This window comes from Equus asinus, chromosome 19, assembly GCF_041296235.1.
Source record: "Equus asinus isolate D_3611 breed Donkey chromosome 19, EquAss-T2T_v2, whole genome shotgun sequence".
NCBI classification, from domain to species: domain Eukaryota; kingdom Metazoa; phylum Chordata; class Mammalia; order Perissodactyla; family Equidae; genus Equus; species Equus asinus.
Genome location: NC_091808.1, coordinates 25,487,244 through 25,503,674, shown reverse-complemented (window position 1 = coordinate 25,503,674; position 16,431 = coordinate 25,487,244). Strand labels below are relative to the sequence as shown.

At 34.9% G+C, this 16,431-nt stretch overlaps 1 protein-coding gene across 8 annotated transcripts in view; it reads right to left on the bottom strand.

The window, feature by feature from the left end:
- The window catches only part of ERBB4 (erb-b2 receptor tyrosine kinase 4), a 1,100,930-nt gene that overhangs the window by 692,347 nt on the left and 392,152 nt on the right, over positions 1 to 16,431 (bottom strand). For all 8 annotated transcript variants that reach the window (XM_070489795.1, XM_070489798.1, XM_014851360.3 and 5 more), the window contains one exon: positions 9,487 to 9,638. In XM_070489795.1, the coding sequence (XP_070345896.1) occupies positions 9,487 to 9,638 (152 nt within the window). The remainder of the gene's footprint in view (positions 1 to 9,486; positions 9,639 to 16,431) is intronic.

The window sequence follows — 16,431 nt, the reverse complement described above, 5'->3', positions numbered from 1 at the left end:
AAGTATTTGACTTGCAATTTCACCTCTCTGAAAGTACAAAATCACTACCACCCAAAAGTTGAACCTCTAGAAAAGCTTTGTAAAAATTTATTCTCAACTCTTTAGAGCTCGACTCAATAGCTGTTGCCTAGGGAGTCAAAGAAGGAAGGAAGAAACCCTATGGGGCTACACAGAGCCACCTGTACTGAGGGGCTACCGGGCACCAGGCACTCTGATGGGCACTTTTATTTTTGGAAACAAATATGGCACCGGATTGTTTAAGAGGATTTACTTCACCATTCAATTACATATTCTGATTTCCATGTAGAGATTTAATAGAAATGATTTCAAAGAGGCTTATATTTACTAAAACAAATATTTTAATTTTTATCGCTTTCGTTATGTATTTTAATATAATATTTTATAGTTAAATGGGTTCAAATTAGGGATCAGGAGAAATAATTATAGTGTTTCTAAATGCAACAGTATTCACATTTTAGTTTTACACTTTTGAACTTTAAATTATACTCTATGTGACTGAAGAGAGACCTTTAAAATTGATCTGGTCTCATACGAAATCATTCATCAAGTTTAAGTCTGTCCTTTTTTGAAAGAAAACAAAGTGTTCCATTTTAAGAGTCAGAGAAAAATAAAGTTAATGAAAATGTACACCATTATGAATTTCTAAAGGTTTTATTTGATTATATTCCAGTGTTTCGATTTTGGAATTAAAACGTAGCCCATTGCCAAAATGCTTCTAGTTAGTCTTAAAAATTCACATAAGTATCATCTGTTCTCTTTCTTTGAACCAAGGTCTTTGCTACTTATAAACAAAAGAGGTGAAGAATAACCTTTATACACTCAATTCCCCTGAGCAAAGAGTATCTAAGAATCACAGAGTGAAATGGGTTTGTTACTTGCATTTTTCTTTAATTAAGGTTAAGACAAGCCTATAAATTCATTATACTCATCATTTAAGCCAAATTTAAATACCACAACCCCCAGAGGTAGAAAAGAACACTTTGCATCTGCTCAGCATTCTAATAAATTCATTTTTAATTTAAATACATTTGCAAGAGGGCATTTTATTCTGGAAAGTGCATTACAATTTGGGGACTTAAAAAAAACTTTTATTAAGCAGTTTTATTTTTACTAATATTCTCTTAGAAACATTATGTAGGCATAATATTTTATACTAATTTGACCGATCCTAGAAAATGGTTGCTAATTAATATTTGCATATATAAGTGTTCACTAATTTATTTTTATAATATATACGTACACATTATATATTAGAATTATAAACTACACTGATCTATTTCTTATTCTATCCTTCTTTTCTATACTCCTTCACATATTTATTTTCTACTAAGTGTACATCTTTTTTTAAGTATTACTGAATTTATTTTGTTTTTAATATTTTTAAATATGGAGAGAAAACTGATGAATATATTTTTATTTAATATTTCATTTAAATGATTAAGAAGAAAATTTCAAAAATATGCTTATACAACTGCCAAAACACAAATATAAACATTTGTATCTTTTGATTTATCATGTAGGATTGCTGAAGAGCATCAGGATTTTTAGTCAATGTATATTTTCAGATTAAATGGTATTTAACCTCTGAGGGAAAAAACGATTTTCCTAGGCCAAGTGTAAATTGCATAGCTTTTCCAAATGCTATACAAGTTCTATGATTGACTTAGTACAAAATCAAGTTTCCATTTAAAAGCCAGCTGTAAACACATACATACAAAATTGCATACGTATTGTGTTTAACAGTCTTAGAAACAGCTTTCAGAAACTACCAAAGCTTTGAAAATTCCATTTAACCCAGAATGTCTGTTTTGGTCCAACAAATATGTTTAAATATTATCCTTTCTACTTCCTTTGTAGTATTCTCCATCTCATCCAGCTAAGATTTCATTGTCTAAATACAGCAAATATGTTATATTTCACCAGAAATGTACTTTTACATGAAATTCAAACAAAGAAATTAGGGAGAAAGTTTAAACACCTTGTCTTATTCTACTGCTCGTCTACCTGACTGATGTATTTCTCAAAGGCGCAATTTCTTTAACTCTAATGATGGTTAGTTCTAAGTATTTTGGGTTTTGGTCTTCATAATCCTTTCTTGCCACCTGTCCCAGTTAGTCACACGGAAGAAAAACTTACACTACTGGGCTCAATGAGTGAATAGTTAGAGTACAAATACATATTTGATATAGGAATCTTGTTTACTTGTCCACCATTTAATGGAATTGCAAATATATTACTTATTTATCTTACAAAGTTATTCAGGAAAACTTAAATTCAGGCTGTTCCCCCTTACTACGCAGTCAAATCAAAAATATGTGTGGAGCTGAAATAGAAAATATTGACTTATATCATCTTTTAGGTAAGTGTAAGAACACAATACATGTGCACCCTCCTTATTATGCCATAGGTGTTTCATTTAAATGGTATTATCCTCCCCAATTTTTAATGATTCTAAAATATGACTACTTTTCTCACCCTGATTCCAATCAACCTCTCCAACACAATATCTCCCACACAAGTCATTCTATCTGGTATTTAATGAGCTAAAAACAAACACAGATAGGCAGTGGTAACTACTGTTTAAACAAACTATTCAATAAATCATTTTCTAACCCAAAGGAATAAAGTTCTTTGTAAATTATCTATTTATTTTTGAGTATGAATTCTTCAACGTAGGGTTTTGCTAAATCATGCTACGCAGCAGGCACCTTAGCCCAGGCATAGAGTTAAATGTGGGTGAGGAGGATAAGGGAAACAAACGCAGACAAACGTTAACCCTCCCCCCCATACTGTTGGATTTAATCCTATTCATCTGCTTCCAACTGCCAAAGGACAGTTAGGTAGACCCTGAAGCTAGAAGTAGGCTGAAATGTAAATATTGCCAAATTTTATGTTAAGCCTGACTGGTTCCTCATCCTTACTGGAGACAGCTAAGGAATAGGTGAAAGCAGGGTTACTTGTTGCAGCTCAAAACTCATTATTGCCAAGCATCATCCTTGACTGTATTGTAATGAAACCATGCTCATGAAGCCAAGGTCTTAGGTTCCAGTGAGCTAGTCAGTATCTTGCAGTCTCTGAGTGACAGCTTTATCTGCCTTCCTGCAAATATCTGTCCTTAGTCAGAAGAGAATCTATGTGTGAGTATGAGAATGAAATAATGTGGGCCCATGACAAGGACTGGAAAGCAATGCAATTCCATGTCCTACGGAGAGTGGAGGAAAAGCAACACCCTCACACACGCAGAGTCCCATACATAGCCTGATAGAAAAGGGGATGACAGTCCCATGGCATTACGAAATATGAATTATTAACTAAAAGGCAAAGATAATATATACGTTTAAGAATAGGATATTTTCCTTAGTAGAGAACAACAAACTATTTATATGATTTCTTTTATAAAGAAATAACACAAGTTTTAATTTTAAAAATTGACAGTTTATTTCTTGTATAATCAAAAACCTCCCTATAGCTCTGTCAAATATACAACGAAAGCAGCAAATATTTTTGAAAAATGGTTACATTCTTATAACAACATGTGTTATTCATTATCTGAGAGAAGATATCTTTTTAAAAATATTTTTGCTTTAAAAATCTGTTTTCTGACTTTTTCAAAGTCATCACCTTTTGTTATCAATAACAGAAAATTAATGATGCTATCTGGAAAGATATCTTAATGTATTAATGTATTTTTATTCATTTTTCAATCATAAAAGACATGCATAATCATTAAGATTTAAGGCTTCTAGACTACAGTATACAGAGGTCCAATAAATTACTGATATCGTTAATATCCCAGGTCAATGGATCAATTGCTAAATAAATTTATGTCTTCACACTCCTAATAAACACTATTTCCAAAACAATTTTCACACAACTAAATTCAAGCTACAGATCAAAAATATTTCTTATTATAGCAATGGTTAAGGATAGGTGTTAACACTCCCTAAATATACTCTACGTTATATATCACACAGCTTTACACTCAGTTGACACCTAATACTTATTTGATTAAAGTCAATATGTAAAACAGAAAAAAATAAATTGAAGGTATAAAAGCTGGTAAGTCAGGTACCTTTTTAGAAGAGGTGAGTTACTGAATGCTAGCAGTAGCAAGGAAGACCAATGGAAAGAAAAAAGAGAGAAAACCCTCAAGAATTCTAATGAGGGTAAAAGGTCTGATGGTTCACTCCCATTACTTGCTGTATTTTGCCTTGTTTGAGAGAGTTCACAAAGTATAAGACAATAGCGCAAAGTCTGTGGTTTTTATGCTTTGCTGCTTTCTATTACATGCCTTAACCTTGTGACAGTGATCAAGTACATAGTAAATAAGTTTCAGTGCCTTTTTCTAGCCAACTGTGTGGTGTCAACTAGCTTTTTTTTTCTCAAGAAGAAATGCAAAAATTTGGAGGTTAAAACAAAGCTGGGTTATGGGGCCAACCCGGTGGCCGAGTGGTGAAAGTTCTGCTCACTCCCTTTGGCAGCCAGGGTTCACGGGTTCAGATCCCAACTGCGGACGTAGTCCACTCATCAGTCATGCTGTGGAGGCACCCACATATAGAAACTAGAGGAAGACTGGCACAGATGTTAGCTCAGGGCTAATCTCCCTCACTAAATAAATAAAGAGATAAATGAACAAATAAATGAATAAATAAATAAATAAAATCTGGGTAAATACGTGTTTACAGAAATAAGCATCAAGATTGATATAATAAAAGTATCTTGAAAAGAATGCATTTCAAAATATTTCCATAAGATGTATCTAACAAAGATTAAGGAATTGTCTCCAAAACATACAGGGTTTTTTTTTAGATTACATATAAGCACATCTCCAACCCGATTTCAAAGGCCCACTTTTTCTGTCTTCTTGAGATCTTGGAGATGTTCTAGATGAGATATTTTAGTTATGGTAAAAGAAAACAACCTTATCTAGTTTAAGGAAAAAGGAAGAGATCAATTTAAAGTTACTATCAAGTTCCGGGAGTATCTTAAGGACTCATTGGCAGGAATGCAACCAGTCTTCTGAAGCAGACTGGAACCTGGAAATGAACAGTTTTTCTCTGCTTTCCATGTCTGTTTCAGTGTCTTGGCTCCATTCTGCTGTCTGCACAGCTCTCTCTGACTTCAGACCACAGGGAAAAATATGGCTGTGTTCTGGTACTTAAGTGGGCAAGAAATTAACTGATACAGAAACTGAAATTCTCTTAGCCACAATTTCAAATCCTCACGGGAAGAGACTCTGATTGACCCACTCCGCCCTGACTATGCAGATAGTGAAAGAAGTAAATAGGGTACCTGTGTAAGCTGCTCTCACGAATCATAGAAATTAAAGTGATTTCACGCAAAACAAATAACAAGACAACACACTATAACTTGCTAATTAGAGATGAAAATAAGGATGGAAAGTCTTTTAAAAACAAAAATGATTTAGTAAGTTCCTGAAAACAGAAGTAAATTCCAGAATGAAATTTAAGATCTCTATCCATAATGTTTCTCCAAACATATTATAGGTTTGGGTCATTCTTAAAAAAAGGGAAGTCACACACCTCTGTAAGAAGTTGCTCGATGAATTGCAGTTACATACATATATCTGAGGACCACGTAATCCATAGGACAGGTTAATGAAAGTTTACTATTCACTCATATGATTCAACTTATTGGACATGATAGCATGATCTGAAATAACTAGATTTCCTTCACATGGACTCTACTTATTGCAATGCATCAATATTGGACAGGTCATGTATTTTGGAGAGAAGCTACTAAAAGCACAAATGAACCATAATGTGGCTATCAGGAGGAATGAATTTTTAAATTAAATGAAGAGCTTTTAGCAAATTCTAAGGCATAGTTAGAAAGAATGGCTCAGTCAATATAGTAGTATTATGAAGATGTCACCTAGTAGTCCCTGCTTTCAGGGCCTACTAAGAAAAGTAGTCATGACATCACACTGAGTTCATCAAGAAACAGAGAATGGGATACCTGGAGAGTTCTGTCTTTGGCCCACTTCTTGATCTAACTCTTTTCACCCTCCCTTGATTATTTTATCTAATCCCCAAAGGTATAGTTGTCATTTTGATGCTGATGCCTCCTAGATATCTATCTATAGTATAAGACTGTCTACTCCTCTAATTTAATATTTTATTCTAATCCCAGATTTATCTCCACACTACACTATAGGTCCCATGAGGGCAAGAACCATGTGTGATTTATTTGTATGCGTATGTCTAGTATCTAAAGCAGTACACACTAAATACACATTAACTCTTTGTGCATTTTCTCTAAGCCTTTAGTGTTACTCCCACTGGAATGCCCTTTTCTTCCACCCACCCACCTTGTGACCCCTACTCGTTTCTCACAATTCAATTCAAGCACCTTTTTGATGGAAGCTTTCCTGAATCCTTCAGAATTAGCCATTCCTTTCTTTGTCCAGCACCCACGCCTACCGTTAACACAAGACCATATCTTCATTCTGATTCTGGGCTCCTATTTCTGTCCTAGTAATTATAAAATTTTATGTATGTGCATATATATTACATATACACACGTCCATATACAGTACTTATGTATTACACATCCGTAATTCTCTATAAGACTGCGTGATTGTTGAAGTCAAGGACAATAGGTTACTTGCTATGGTGTCCTTGGGCTAAGATGATTTGTTGAGTGAATGAATATGTCATGATTAGAAATGGTTATTTTCCAAAGGAACAAAAGATAAATGAAACAAAGGATGTTATTAATAATAAAAAAAACCCTATTAGAGTTATCTTTAAATAAGTAGATGAAAATAGAGATATGTACATGAGTTAGTACAAAGTTTATATGAACTTTTAGAGATGCTACTTAGCAACCAACAATTACTTTTTTAAAGAAACAACTTATTTCCTTTCCACGTAGAAACCTTGGTCTTCCTTATTTTATCCCTTCCCAAATCCGTTCATTCTATTAACTTATTTTTTACTTCAAAATGATTCCTATAAAAGTAGAATATTCAACAGTATGGACCATGTTGCTCAAAGATCTGTATGCCACTTTCATGTTTCTAAAGATTAAAAACTGACTAAAGTCTACTTTTGATAATTTTATCCTGTTACCTTCTAAGAGCTTAAGAATTATAGAATTATAAAGTATATAATACGACACTTTTATGTTGCTTATTTCAAAGACTGTCACTTTCAATACTCATGACTATTTTTTGTTAATCCAGTGAAATCTAGTTCCATATATAGCAAACAAAACAAAGAAAACACAAAAGGAAAAACAAAGATCTTATATTGTTCTTTTTAAATTTTCTCATATTAATCTTCTCGAATAGACAATTTAACCTCTTTCTTTCCCCAGATTCATAATTCAGCTCTCAGTTAGCTTTCCTTTTCTACATCATTGAGTTTCTTGGCGTTTCTAACTAAATCTACAAATCAGCTCATATACCATCAAGATTTTATTTTAATGCTGAAGAATAAAATCTATTTTAAAATAATCAGTCGAGACAGGTTAAAGCTGGGGCCGGCCCGGTGGCGCAGCAGTTAAGTTCACAAGTTCTGCTTCAGCAGCCCGGGGTTCGCCAGTTGGGATCCTGGGTGCGGACCCACACACCTCTGGTCAAGCCATGCTGTGACAGGCATCCCACATATAAAGTAGAGGAAGATGGGCAAGGATGTTAGCTCAGGGCTAGTCTTCCTCAGCAAAAAAAAGGAGGAGGAGTGGCAGCAGATGTTAGCTCAGGGCTGATCTTCCTCATAAAAAAAAAAAAGAATTTAAAATAAAAAAATAAAAAGACAGGTTAAAGCTTGCAAGGAAATTTTAATAATTAATACTCAAATGCATTTCTTTGAAGTGGTTGTTCTAGAATAGCTTGTATGTGTTCCTTCTTGAAACAATAGTCCAAAATAGAAAAAAAAAGTAAGTTGTTTTTAGGCATACTTATTCTAGGATTTAGAGAACTTTTATTATCTACTTTTGATTTAAAAATGTCATAAATAAACATCATAATTATTAAAATGTTTTGACACATAACTCACAGAAGCAGAGCTCTGTCAACAGAGCAGTAGAATATGGAAACACCTTCTTCATTCCCACACCAAGCCTAAGATGACAGTCATTTTAAAAACAGATACCATAAGCCTCATAGTGTTAAGTTTTGAGGTGGTTCATTTTCTGAGGTTATTACCATTTCTAGACATACTTATTACATTCAACATATTTAAAAATCACTGTTTTTTACTACTTATCTAAGTATAGAATTACGAAAATTATCATAATTCTCTAAATCATTTACTATCCACTTCCACTAAATAGTTTACTGTATTACTATTCAAAACATTTTTGATTTATACAAGACAAGAAGTATGTAAATATTGTTGAAAACAAGATCAAACATATTCTAGGGTTGCTATTATTTAAAATATATCCTATTAATTCTTGTATAGAGAGTAAATTCTTTTTTTTGAGGAAGATTAGCCCTGAGCTAACATCTGCTGCCAGTCCTCCACTTTTTGCTGAGGAAGACTGGCCCTGAGCTAACATCCGTGCCCACCTTCCTCTACTTTATATGTGGGACGCCTACCACAGCAGGCTTGCCAAGTGATGCCATGTCCACACCTGGGATCCGAACCGGCAAACCCCAGGCCCCCGAAGCAGAACATGTAAACTTAACCACTGTGCCACCGGGCCGGCCCAAGAGTAAATTCTTAATTGTACAAAAGAACACCTCCCCATCTCACTTTCTCAAAGTCCCTGTGAAGTTCAGATTTTCCTCTAGCTATTGCGGTTAGAGTAAACTTAAGAACCTGTAGGCATCAAGCACTAATAGCCTGTTTAACACAGAAAGGGTAAATGAGAGCCAAAACATGTTTGCAAAAGGCCTGGTCGCCTCTGAATAACTACATACATACATATGTGCATTCATGTGCATGTGAATACTGACCTGTGTAAGTACTTGTAATTTCCTGTGAGTCTACTTTAAATGATTCATAGATTTTCAAAAACAGACGTCATTTTTTTTCTAAAAATAATAGTATTAGTCTCATTATGGCAATATGAAATAGTCTAAAATTTCCAAAGTGACAGAAAAAGGGCAGAAAAGGAGATGTCTAGCTAAAGTTACCAATTCTTATCTGATTAGTCTTCTGACTCTCCTAGTGCCCAGCCTAACAGTTTTCTTTTGGCCTGCAGTTCAGAGAAAGCCAAACTTGCCAGATGTCATGCACTACACCCTGACAGAATCTTCTATCAATCTTCGAGTAACAGTAGCTACTCTAAACTCAAGATGTCAACCATGATGGAATTGCTACTCTTGTTCTTTTCCTGGGTGTGCCTCAGTATCTCTTATCTTCTCTACAGTCATGGTCCCTGCTGGGCAGAAAAGCATAGCCATCACGTCCAAGCAAGCTGGTATGTCTTTATGCATCATGATACCACCGTCCATTCACAAAGAAGAGAAGAGAAATAAAGAAATGGCTTTACCCGCAGAAAGGACAGGTCCCGGTTGTGCTCGATGCTGGTTATCTCCAGGTTGCCCATGACTACCTCACAGTTCTCATAGTATTTGCGCAGGGCTCGATACTGCTGCTCCAGATCAGAGAGAGAGCTCAGCTTATTCTCTGTTCCTGCACACACTGCCAAGACAAGAAGATACACGGGGAGTTACATAACCTCTATATGACATGCACAATGACAATATCGCTCAACTCTCTCTGCCACAACACTCAACTCCAATTCTCTGAATTAAACTAATTTGACTGTCATTAAGACCCATAACCCATTCACTGATAAATATCTTTACTTTTATTTTTTCCAGATTTATTGAGATATAATTAACATGTAACATTACACAATTTTAAGGTGTACAACGTGTGGATTTGATACACTTATATATTGCAAAATGATGACCAGCACAGCCTTGGCTAACATCTCCATCATGTCACATAACTACCATTTCCTTTTTTTTGTGGTGAGAACATTTAAGATTTACTCTCTTAGAAACTTTTAAATATGTAATATAGTAATGTTAACTATAGTCACCATCTTGTACATTAGATCCCCAGAACTTATTCATCTTATAACTGGAAATTTGTACTCTTTGACCAACATCTCTCCATGTCCCCCATCCCACAGCCCCTGGGAACTACCATTCTTTTCTCCGTTTCTAAGAGTCTGGCTTTTTAAGATTCCGCGTGTAAGTGATAGCATACATCTATATTCACAAATTGCATGTACTAACCACAGAGAGTAGGAAGGCACGAGCTCCACAGAAACACAGAGCAAAGAGAATAAACTTAATCACATTTGCTGTGAGCATAAAAAACACATAAATACACTTAATTTCATGTAAACAAGATTTTCTTTCAGACTTACAATTTACTCTATTTTCTAATAGGTAAGCCTACATATGTAAATTGAATCAAAATCAAAACATGATAAAAGTAACAACTTTATTTTTTAAAATGGTATTTTTCTATTGCAAAATAAGCTGTTGTTATTGAGTAAATTTTCAACATAATTAAAACTTGTGCCTTTAAGCCCTCAAAAATACTACCTTTTAAAATACAAATATTCTCTAACTTAGACTGAAACATTTATAAACGCACACTACAAACAGACTATGTAATAAAATATAAACATTTATTGACATCAACTGGGTCATCACTACATATCTTTCCTAGTGTTCTGAGAAATAATGGACTATTAATAAATTATCTTAGTCTGACCTCTTGGGGGGTCGTTTCTCAAATCTGTTCATATGTGAGCACATCAGCATATACAAATGTGTGTTTTTTAGGTTGTGTGTGTGTTGATATTTTTCCTGTCTTCTAGAAGTCAGAGTTTTAGTTAGTTCTCATGTTTTGTATTCTTGCCTGAATGAAATCCTTACTATTTAATGCACCAACTCTAATCTTCAACAGAATGAAAAAATATATTATGAATCTTATAATAATAGTACATAAAGTTAAAAAAATGGACTGTTAATAGATCTTCTTTGAGTAAGTTACATAACATACACCAAGTTTACGGCAAGATATAAAGTGTTAACTTTGAAGACCCTGGAAACAGAGCTTAGCGATAATGTCATATATACATTCATGTGTAACGCACACAGAAATGACAAAGAAGTCATCATGCCTGATGTGGTGTTCAAGGGAATGGATTTCGGAGTAGAAAAGAAAAAATCTAGATGGGCATGTTCGAATAATTGGGGCCCCTTTAAAGCCTGCTTTTGCTTACTGACACAACACAATAACAAAAGTCTTGAGGAATAATGTAGAATGTAGAGGGAGCATGACCCTACTGCCACCTCGATGTTGGACTTCTAGCCTTCAAAACTGTCAAAGAACAAATTAGGTTGTTTTCAGCCACGTGGTTTGTTGTACTTTGTTATGGAAGCTCTAGAAAAACCATACATAATCTTCAGACTATTTCTCTCGAAACCTCACATTTAAAGAAATTTTTAAAATCGTTCCTGCTTCCAAGGTCCTATCAGCTTATCACCTCCAAGTTACTCTCCTCTTTCTCTCTTCCGAATGCAGAGTCTCTCATATACCATGCTGGAATTCATCTGTTGCCCCAGAGAACGCAGTTTTTGTAGAACCATAAGGATGGATGCAAAGCCTTCTAGAATCCTCAATATCCTTTCTTCTCTTCCTTCACAATAATAGACTACACAATTTTAGCTGGGCATGTAGCCACCCCAAATAAAAATTCTCTGCCTCCCTTGAAATAAGCTTAACAAGGGACTAAGTTCTGACATGTTGTATGACACCTTACTAGAACTTTATTTAAAACATTTTTGGAGCCCAACGTTTCCTCCTTTCTTCTTTATCCCTTCCTTCCATCTGCCACCTGGAATGCAGATGCGATGGCTAAAACCGGAACCACCATCTTGGACCATAAGAAGGAGAGATATACCCTAGAGATTGGCTGAGAAATGAGCTAAAAGGAGCAGGATCTTCAAACAATCAAGGTTTTATGTTGTTTTATCATCGTTAACATCAAGATAATGGCGAATTTTGGTCCCAGCTGCTAAAATATTACACATAGGAGGGATTAAATTCCAGTTAAGTTATGAGCTTTTGACCTTACATAACTTTAACTATTCTATCTAGTTGTTTGACTGAATTTACATAAATCATAATGAAACTACAAAATCGTTTTTGGTCGTCTGAACATGTTATTAATTCTGTGAAAGTTTCCTTTATTACTAAAACTAACAAACACTAAAAAACAATTCTATTGATAAGTACAATAATATTCAACATAAGCAGGAGAACAAGTAGCAATTGACTCACGTACGTGACCCTTATCAAGATCAAAGTCCAGCTCTTTTTTTCAACATGCTCTGGAGACTGGCTACAAAACACCCTTAATCCATGATCTTTATTTTATTGCCTACAACAAATTTATAGCAAAATATTTATAAAATTATAAAATGTCTGTTGAGAAAAGGTACTTCTCTATGGGTTTATGAAATATAGATTTAATTATTATAAATTCCAATGAGGATCAAGCTTATATTTTAATGCAACTGCTGCTGGGGGCAACTAAACATTGATGAGTAAACTTGCTGCACCATTTCTAAAACCTATACAATGCCACATCACAATATATGTACAATTTATGTTGTACAAGTTTCCTCGAATTGGAAATAAAATCCATACTTTACTATCAATATATAAAAATCAATATGTAAAGCTAAATGAAAGTGTTCTAAATTATTTAGTGTATTCTGACATTTTTTATGGAAGCTTAAACAAATTTTGGGAGAAACATCTGTTATTATAACTGTAATACCTATGTATTTTGCATATTTCTTATTCTGCATATTTAAAAAAGGTATGTAGTATGAAATTATTATTATTAATTATTATTGAAATAATCTGTTTATATAAGAAACCAACAAAGGCTGTAAATTCTTTGATGACAAGTACAAAATAGTAATCATCACTTTGCCTCTGCTGAGCTATATAGCACAGGGCTTTGCAAGAAATTAGCAATTAATAATATGTATTTAATCGCTATAAAAACAATTATAATACATATTCAGAAAATGACCCTCAATTCAGAAAAGTTTCCACTGCTCAATAAATGATCTGCTGTGTTTTGTATATACTATATGAAAACAGAAAATTGGAATAAATATGTTTAAAAATTTTTCTCAACAACAAAAATCTTCCAATAAACAGAAAACTGATCCATAAGAATACTCTATCCTCCAAACATTCTGGTCTTTGGAGTTTTTACCACACAGAGTACCATTTGGGAAATATTACTGTCTCAGTGACGCTTTCTTGTATATTAATGTTTGATTCAAACTATCTGTAATCAGTAATACATTCCTCATAACTTTCATCTTGAAAGACAAACTTGATTTTAAAAGAATTAGTTTGGATAGATGTTTAAAAATCGTGTATTTCTCTTCATGAAGACTTCACCGAATGCCTCACAACTTCTATTTGTCAATCGATTTTACAATCAGGCAATGTATACAAGACAATGCTTAAACCATCAAGTTTCATTGATTTCACAAAGCTGTTTATCAAACAGAATTGAAAAATCTTTTTCACCAGCCAAAACAAGTCTAATAAAATTCAGCACCCTTTGCCAACCCTATTATGAAGTCTTTTAACTATAAGCTCACTATAGTTCAAGCTTCAAAAATCCTGAATTTACATGTGCTCCCTAGAGTTTTCATTCCAACTGTAACTCCAGGAAGAAAGCTGTATGTGAGGCTTTAATAAAATCACCAATTATTCTATATGGTATTGATTCCACTACAAATGTAGCTCCAGTTGCAAACAGGGGCTTTTTATTCTTCTTGACTTAAGATTGGCATCCAACAGTGAGTGAACTACAGAAGCCTCATTCAGTCAAAAATTAAGAATATAATTAGGAGTTTGTAGCAATATAAAAAGGTTGGTTAACAAAATTATTCATTTGATTCATGGGGAAAATAGAAGCAAAATGAAGAAACAGTAACAGTACTCATATTAATACTGAAAATCAATTATTGCCTCCAGGCTTGTTATGTCTGTGCAAACCAGCGCTCCACTTGTTCACACAAGAAAGACCAGAGGGAAAAAAGGAATTAAATCAAATCTTTGCCTAACTTTCAAATCAAATGCCTATGTGAGACACAAATTAAGAAATGCATAATTATTTATTTAGCATCTACTGTTGATCTAGTGGCACGGAAAAACAGATATTGATTAAAATGGCCAAGGTCTTTTACAAGGGCTTGAGTGATTGTACACGCACATGTAAGGAGAACAGGAAGTAGTATAGATAAGCCATGTAACACTGTGTGTGCATAATTCAGGGACTATCTGAAAAATATTTGGTAACCTGATAAAAATTCACTAATGTTTCTATCTGATGTACCACTAATAAGTATTTTCTCTTTCAGAAATGTTAACATAATAAATATGCTATAGTTTGATGCACATTGTTGGGTATTTCAAAATCTGGAGCTGTAGTAAACCTCAAAATATAAAATACTTAAAGAGAATGTGAAACGCTGACTCATCTCATCCTGGTTTCCATTGGGTCAGGCAATGGGCAGGACCGTCCAGATTCTGGCCACAGCCTCCTTTGCTAATGTGGCATGGCCCAGGCTCCCGGGAGTGCTACCCATTTGAAGATGTGACCTTCAACCACTACTGCCAGAGACTGAGTTTGGAGGCAAAGGAAGGGGTGTCTTAAAAACACACGCATGAAGATTCTCAGGTTTAGTTTCCTAAGTGTACTATATCGCAGATAAAAAATTACGACTCCCTTGACAATTTTAGCTTGTGTCTGAAGTCGCATTAATTTGAAGGAAGATCTGATAGTCGTATTCTTTAGAAGGAGCTTTAAAGAATATTTGGTTGATTATACAATTCTGAGCAAGTAGAAAGGAAAAAAGGATAAATTTAAGTTAATTGGATAATTGTTACACGGACATGGCAGGTTTTGGCAGCTTTTTGTTCAAAATACAACCCGGAATGTGGCGAACTCACCACTTCCACTACTCTAGACATTTGAGCCGAGCCCCCGCTCCCTCTGCCCTGCGCTTTGACGGCAGCCGCCTCACCGACTGACTTCCTGGATTTCCCGCTAGGCCCGTCAGTTTCTTTTCTGCAGAGGCCAGAATGCTCTTTTTAAAAACACAAATGGTTCACTTCACTCCCTTACTGAAAACAATCCTTGGCTCCTAATCACACTTAGTATAAAATCCAAACATCTTACAATAGCCCGTAAGAACGTACATTCAGCTCTTTGCTCAAACGTCGCTCTTTCAGAAAAGCCTTCTTCCACCACCTGACCTGCAATAGGCACCAGTGGCCCACACATCGTGCTCCGCCTGTTTTGTCTTCTTTGTTTTTGTTTTACTGCTATCTGAAATTGCATTATACACTTGCTTATTTACTTGTTTATTACCTGTCTTTGCATTAGAATGAAAGCCCCATAGGAGGCAGGACCCGTGTCTATTCAACACCCAGGCACAGTAGACTCTCAGACAATGTTTATTGAATAAATAAATGGACTTTGGAGTCATTGAGACGCATCACTGAGACAGAATCAAATGCTGGCCCCTCCACTTTCAAAAGCTGGATGAACTTGAGCAAGTCACTTCACCACTTGGAGTCTCCATTTCTGTAACTACAGTGGGATCTTGTATTGAGTGTTCTTATTAAACCCAGTTTTGAGGTAGAGAACACACAGCTGAGAGCCAGATCTCCAGGTTGAAAATCTAGCTTGATCACTGTTCTAAAATGTAATCCTGGGCAAGTTACTCAGACTCTGTCATTCTGTCTCCTCATCTGTAAACCTCATCTGTAACTGCCACCACCTCATAGGCTGTTATGAGGATTAAATCAGTCAGTACATGTGACTTGCTTTGCACAATGTCTGATTCATTGACAGAGTTCAAACGATGTTCGCTATTGCCATTTATTCAAATATATAGGATGCGTGCACTCTGCAACATATTAAATCAAATTAAAATATTAGGCTCGCATGGTGATGTACTGAAATCAGTCTGATATAAAGCAAGGGATGCTGGGCAGAGAAGGTGAGGTGGACACTCCGCTGCTCCAACACTCTCTAGCTGTGTCAACTTGAGCAATTATCTTCTTTTCATTGGATCCAATTTTCTCTTTTCTCAAACAAGGGGTCTTTATGTTTCCTTTTAGCTCAAAAATTCTGTGCTTGAATTTATTTCTAAAATATTTACTTTAAGCCTACTCTAGACTATGTAATGGGCTGCATTCCATGGATGCTCTTGAGGAGGTCACACCACGGCAACATCGCATAAAGTTATAAAGTTGAATGGACATTTATCAAATGACCCAGCAATCCCATTTGTAGGTATATCCCTAGATAAAGAAAAAATTATGTTCACATAAAACACTAAGGTTTAGGGGCCAGCCCAGAGGT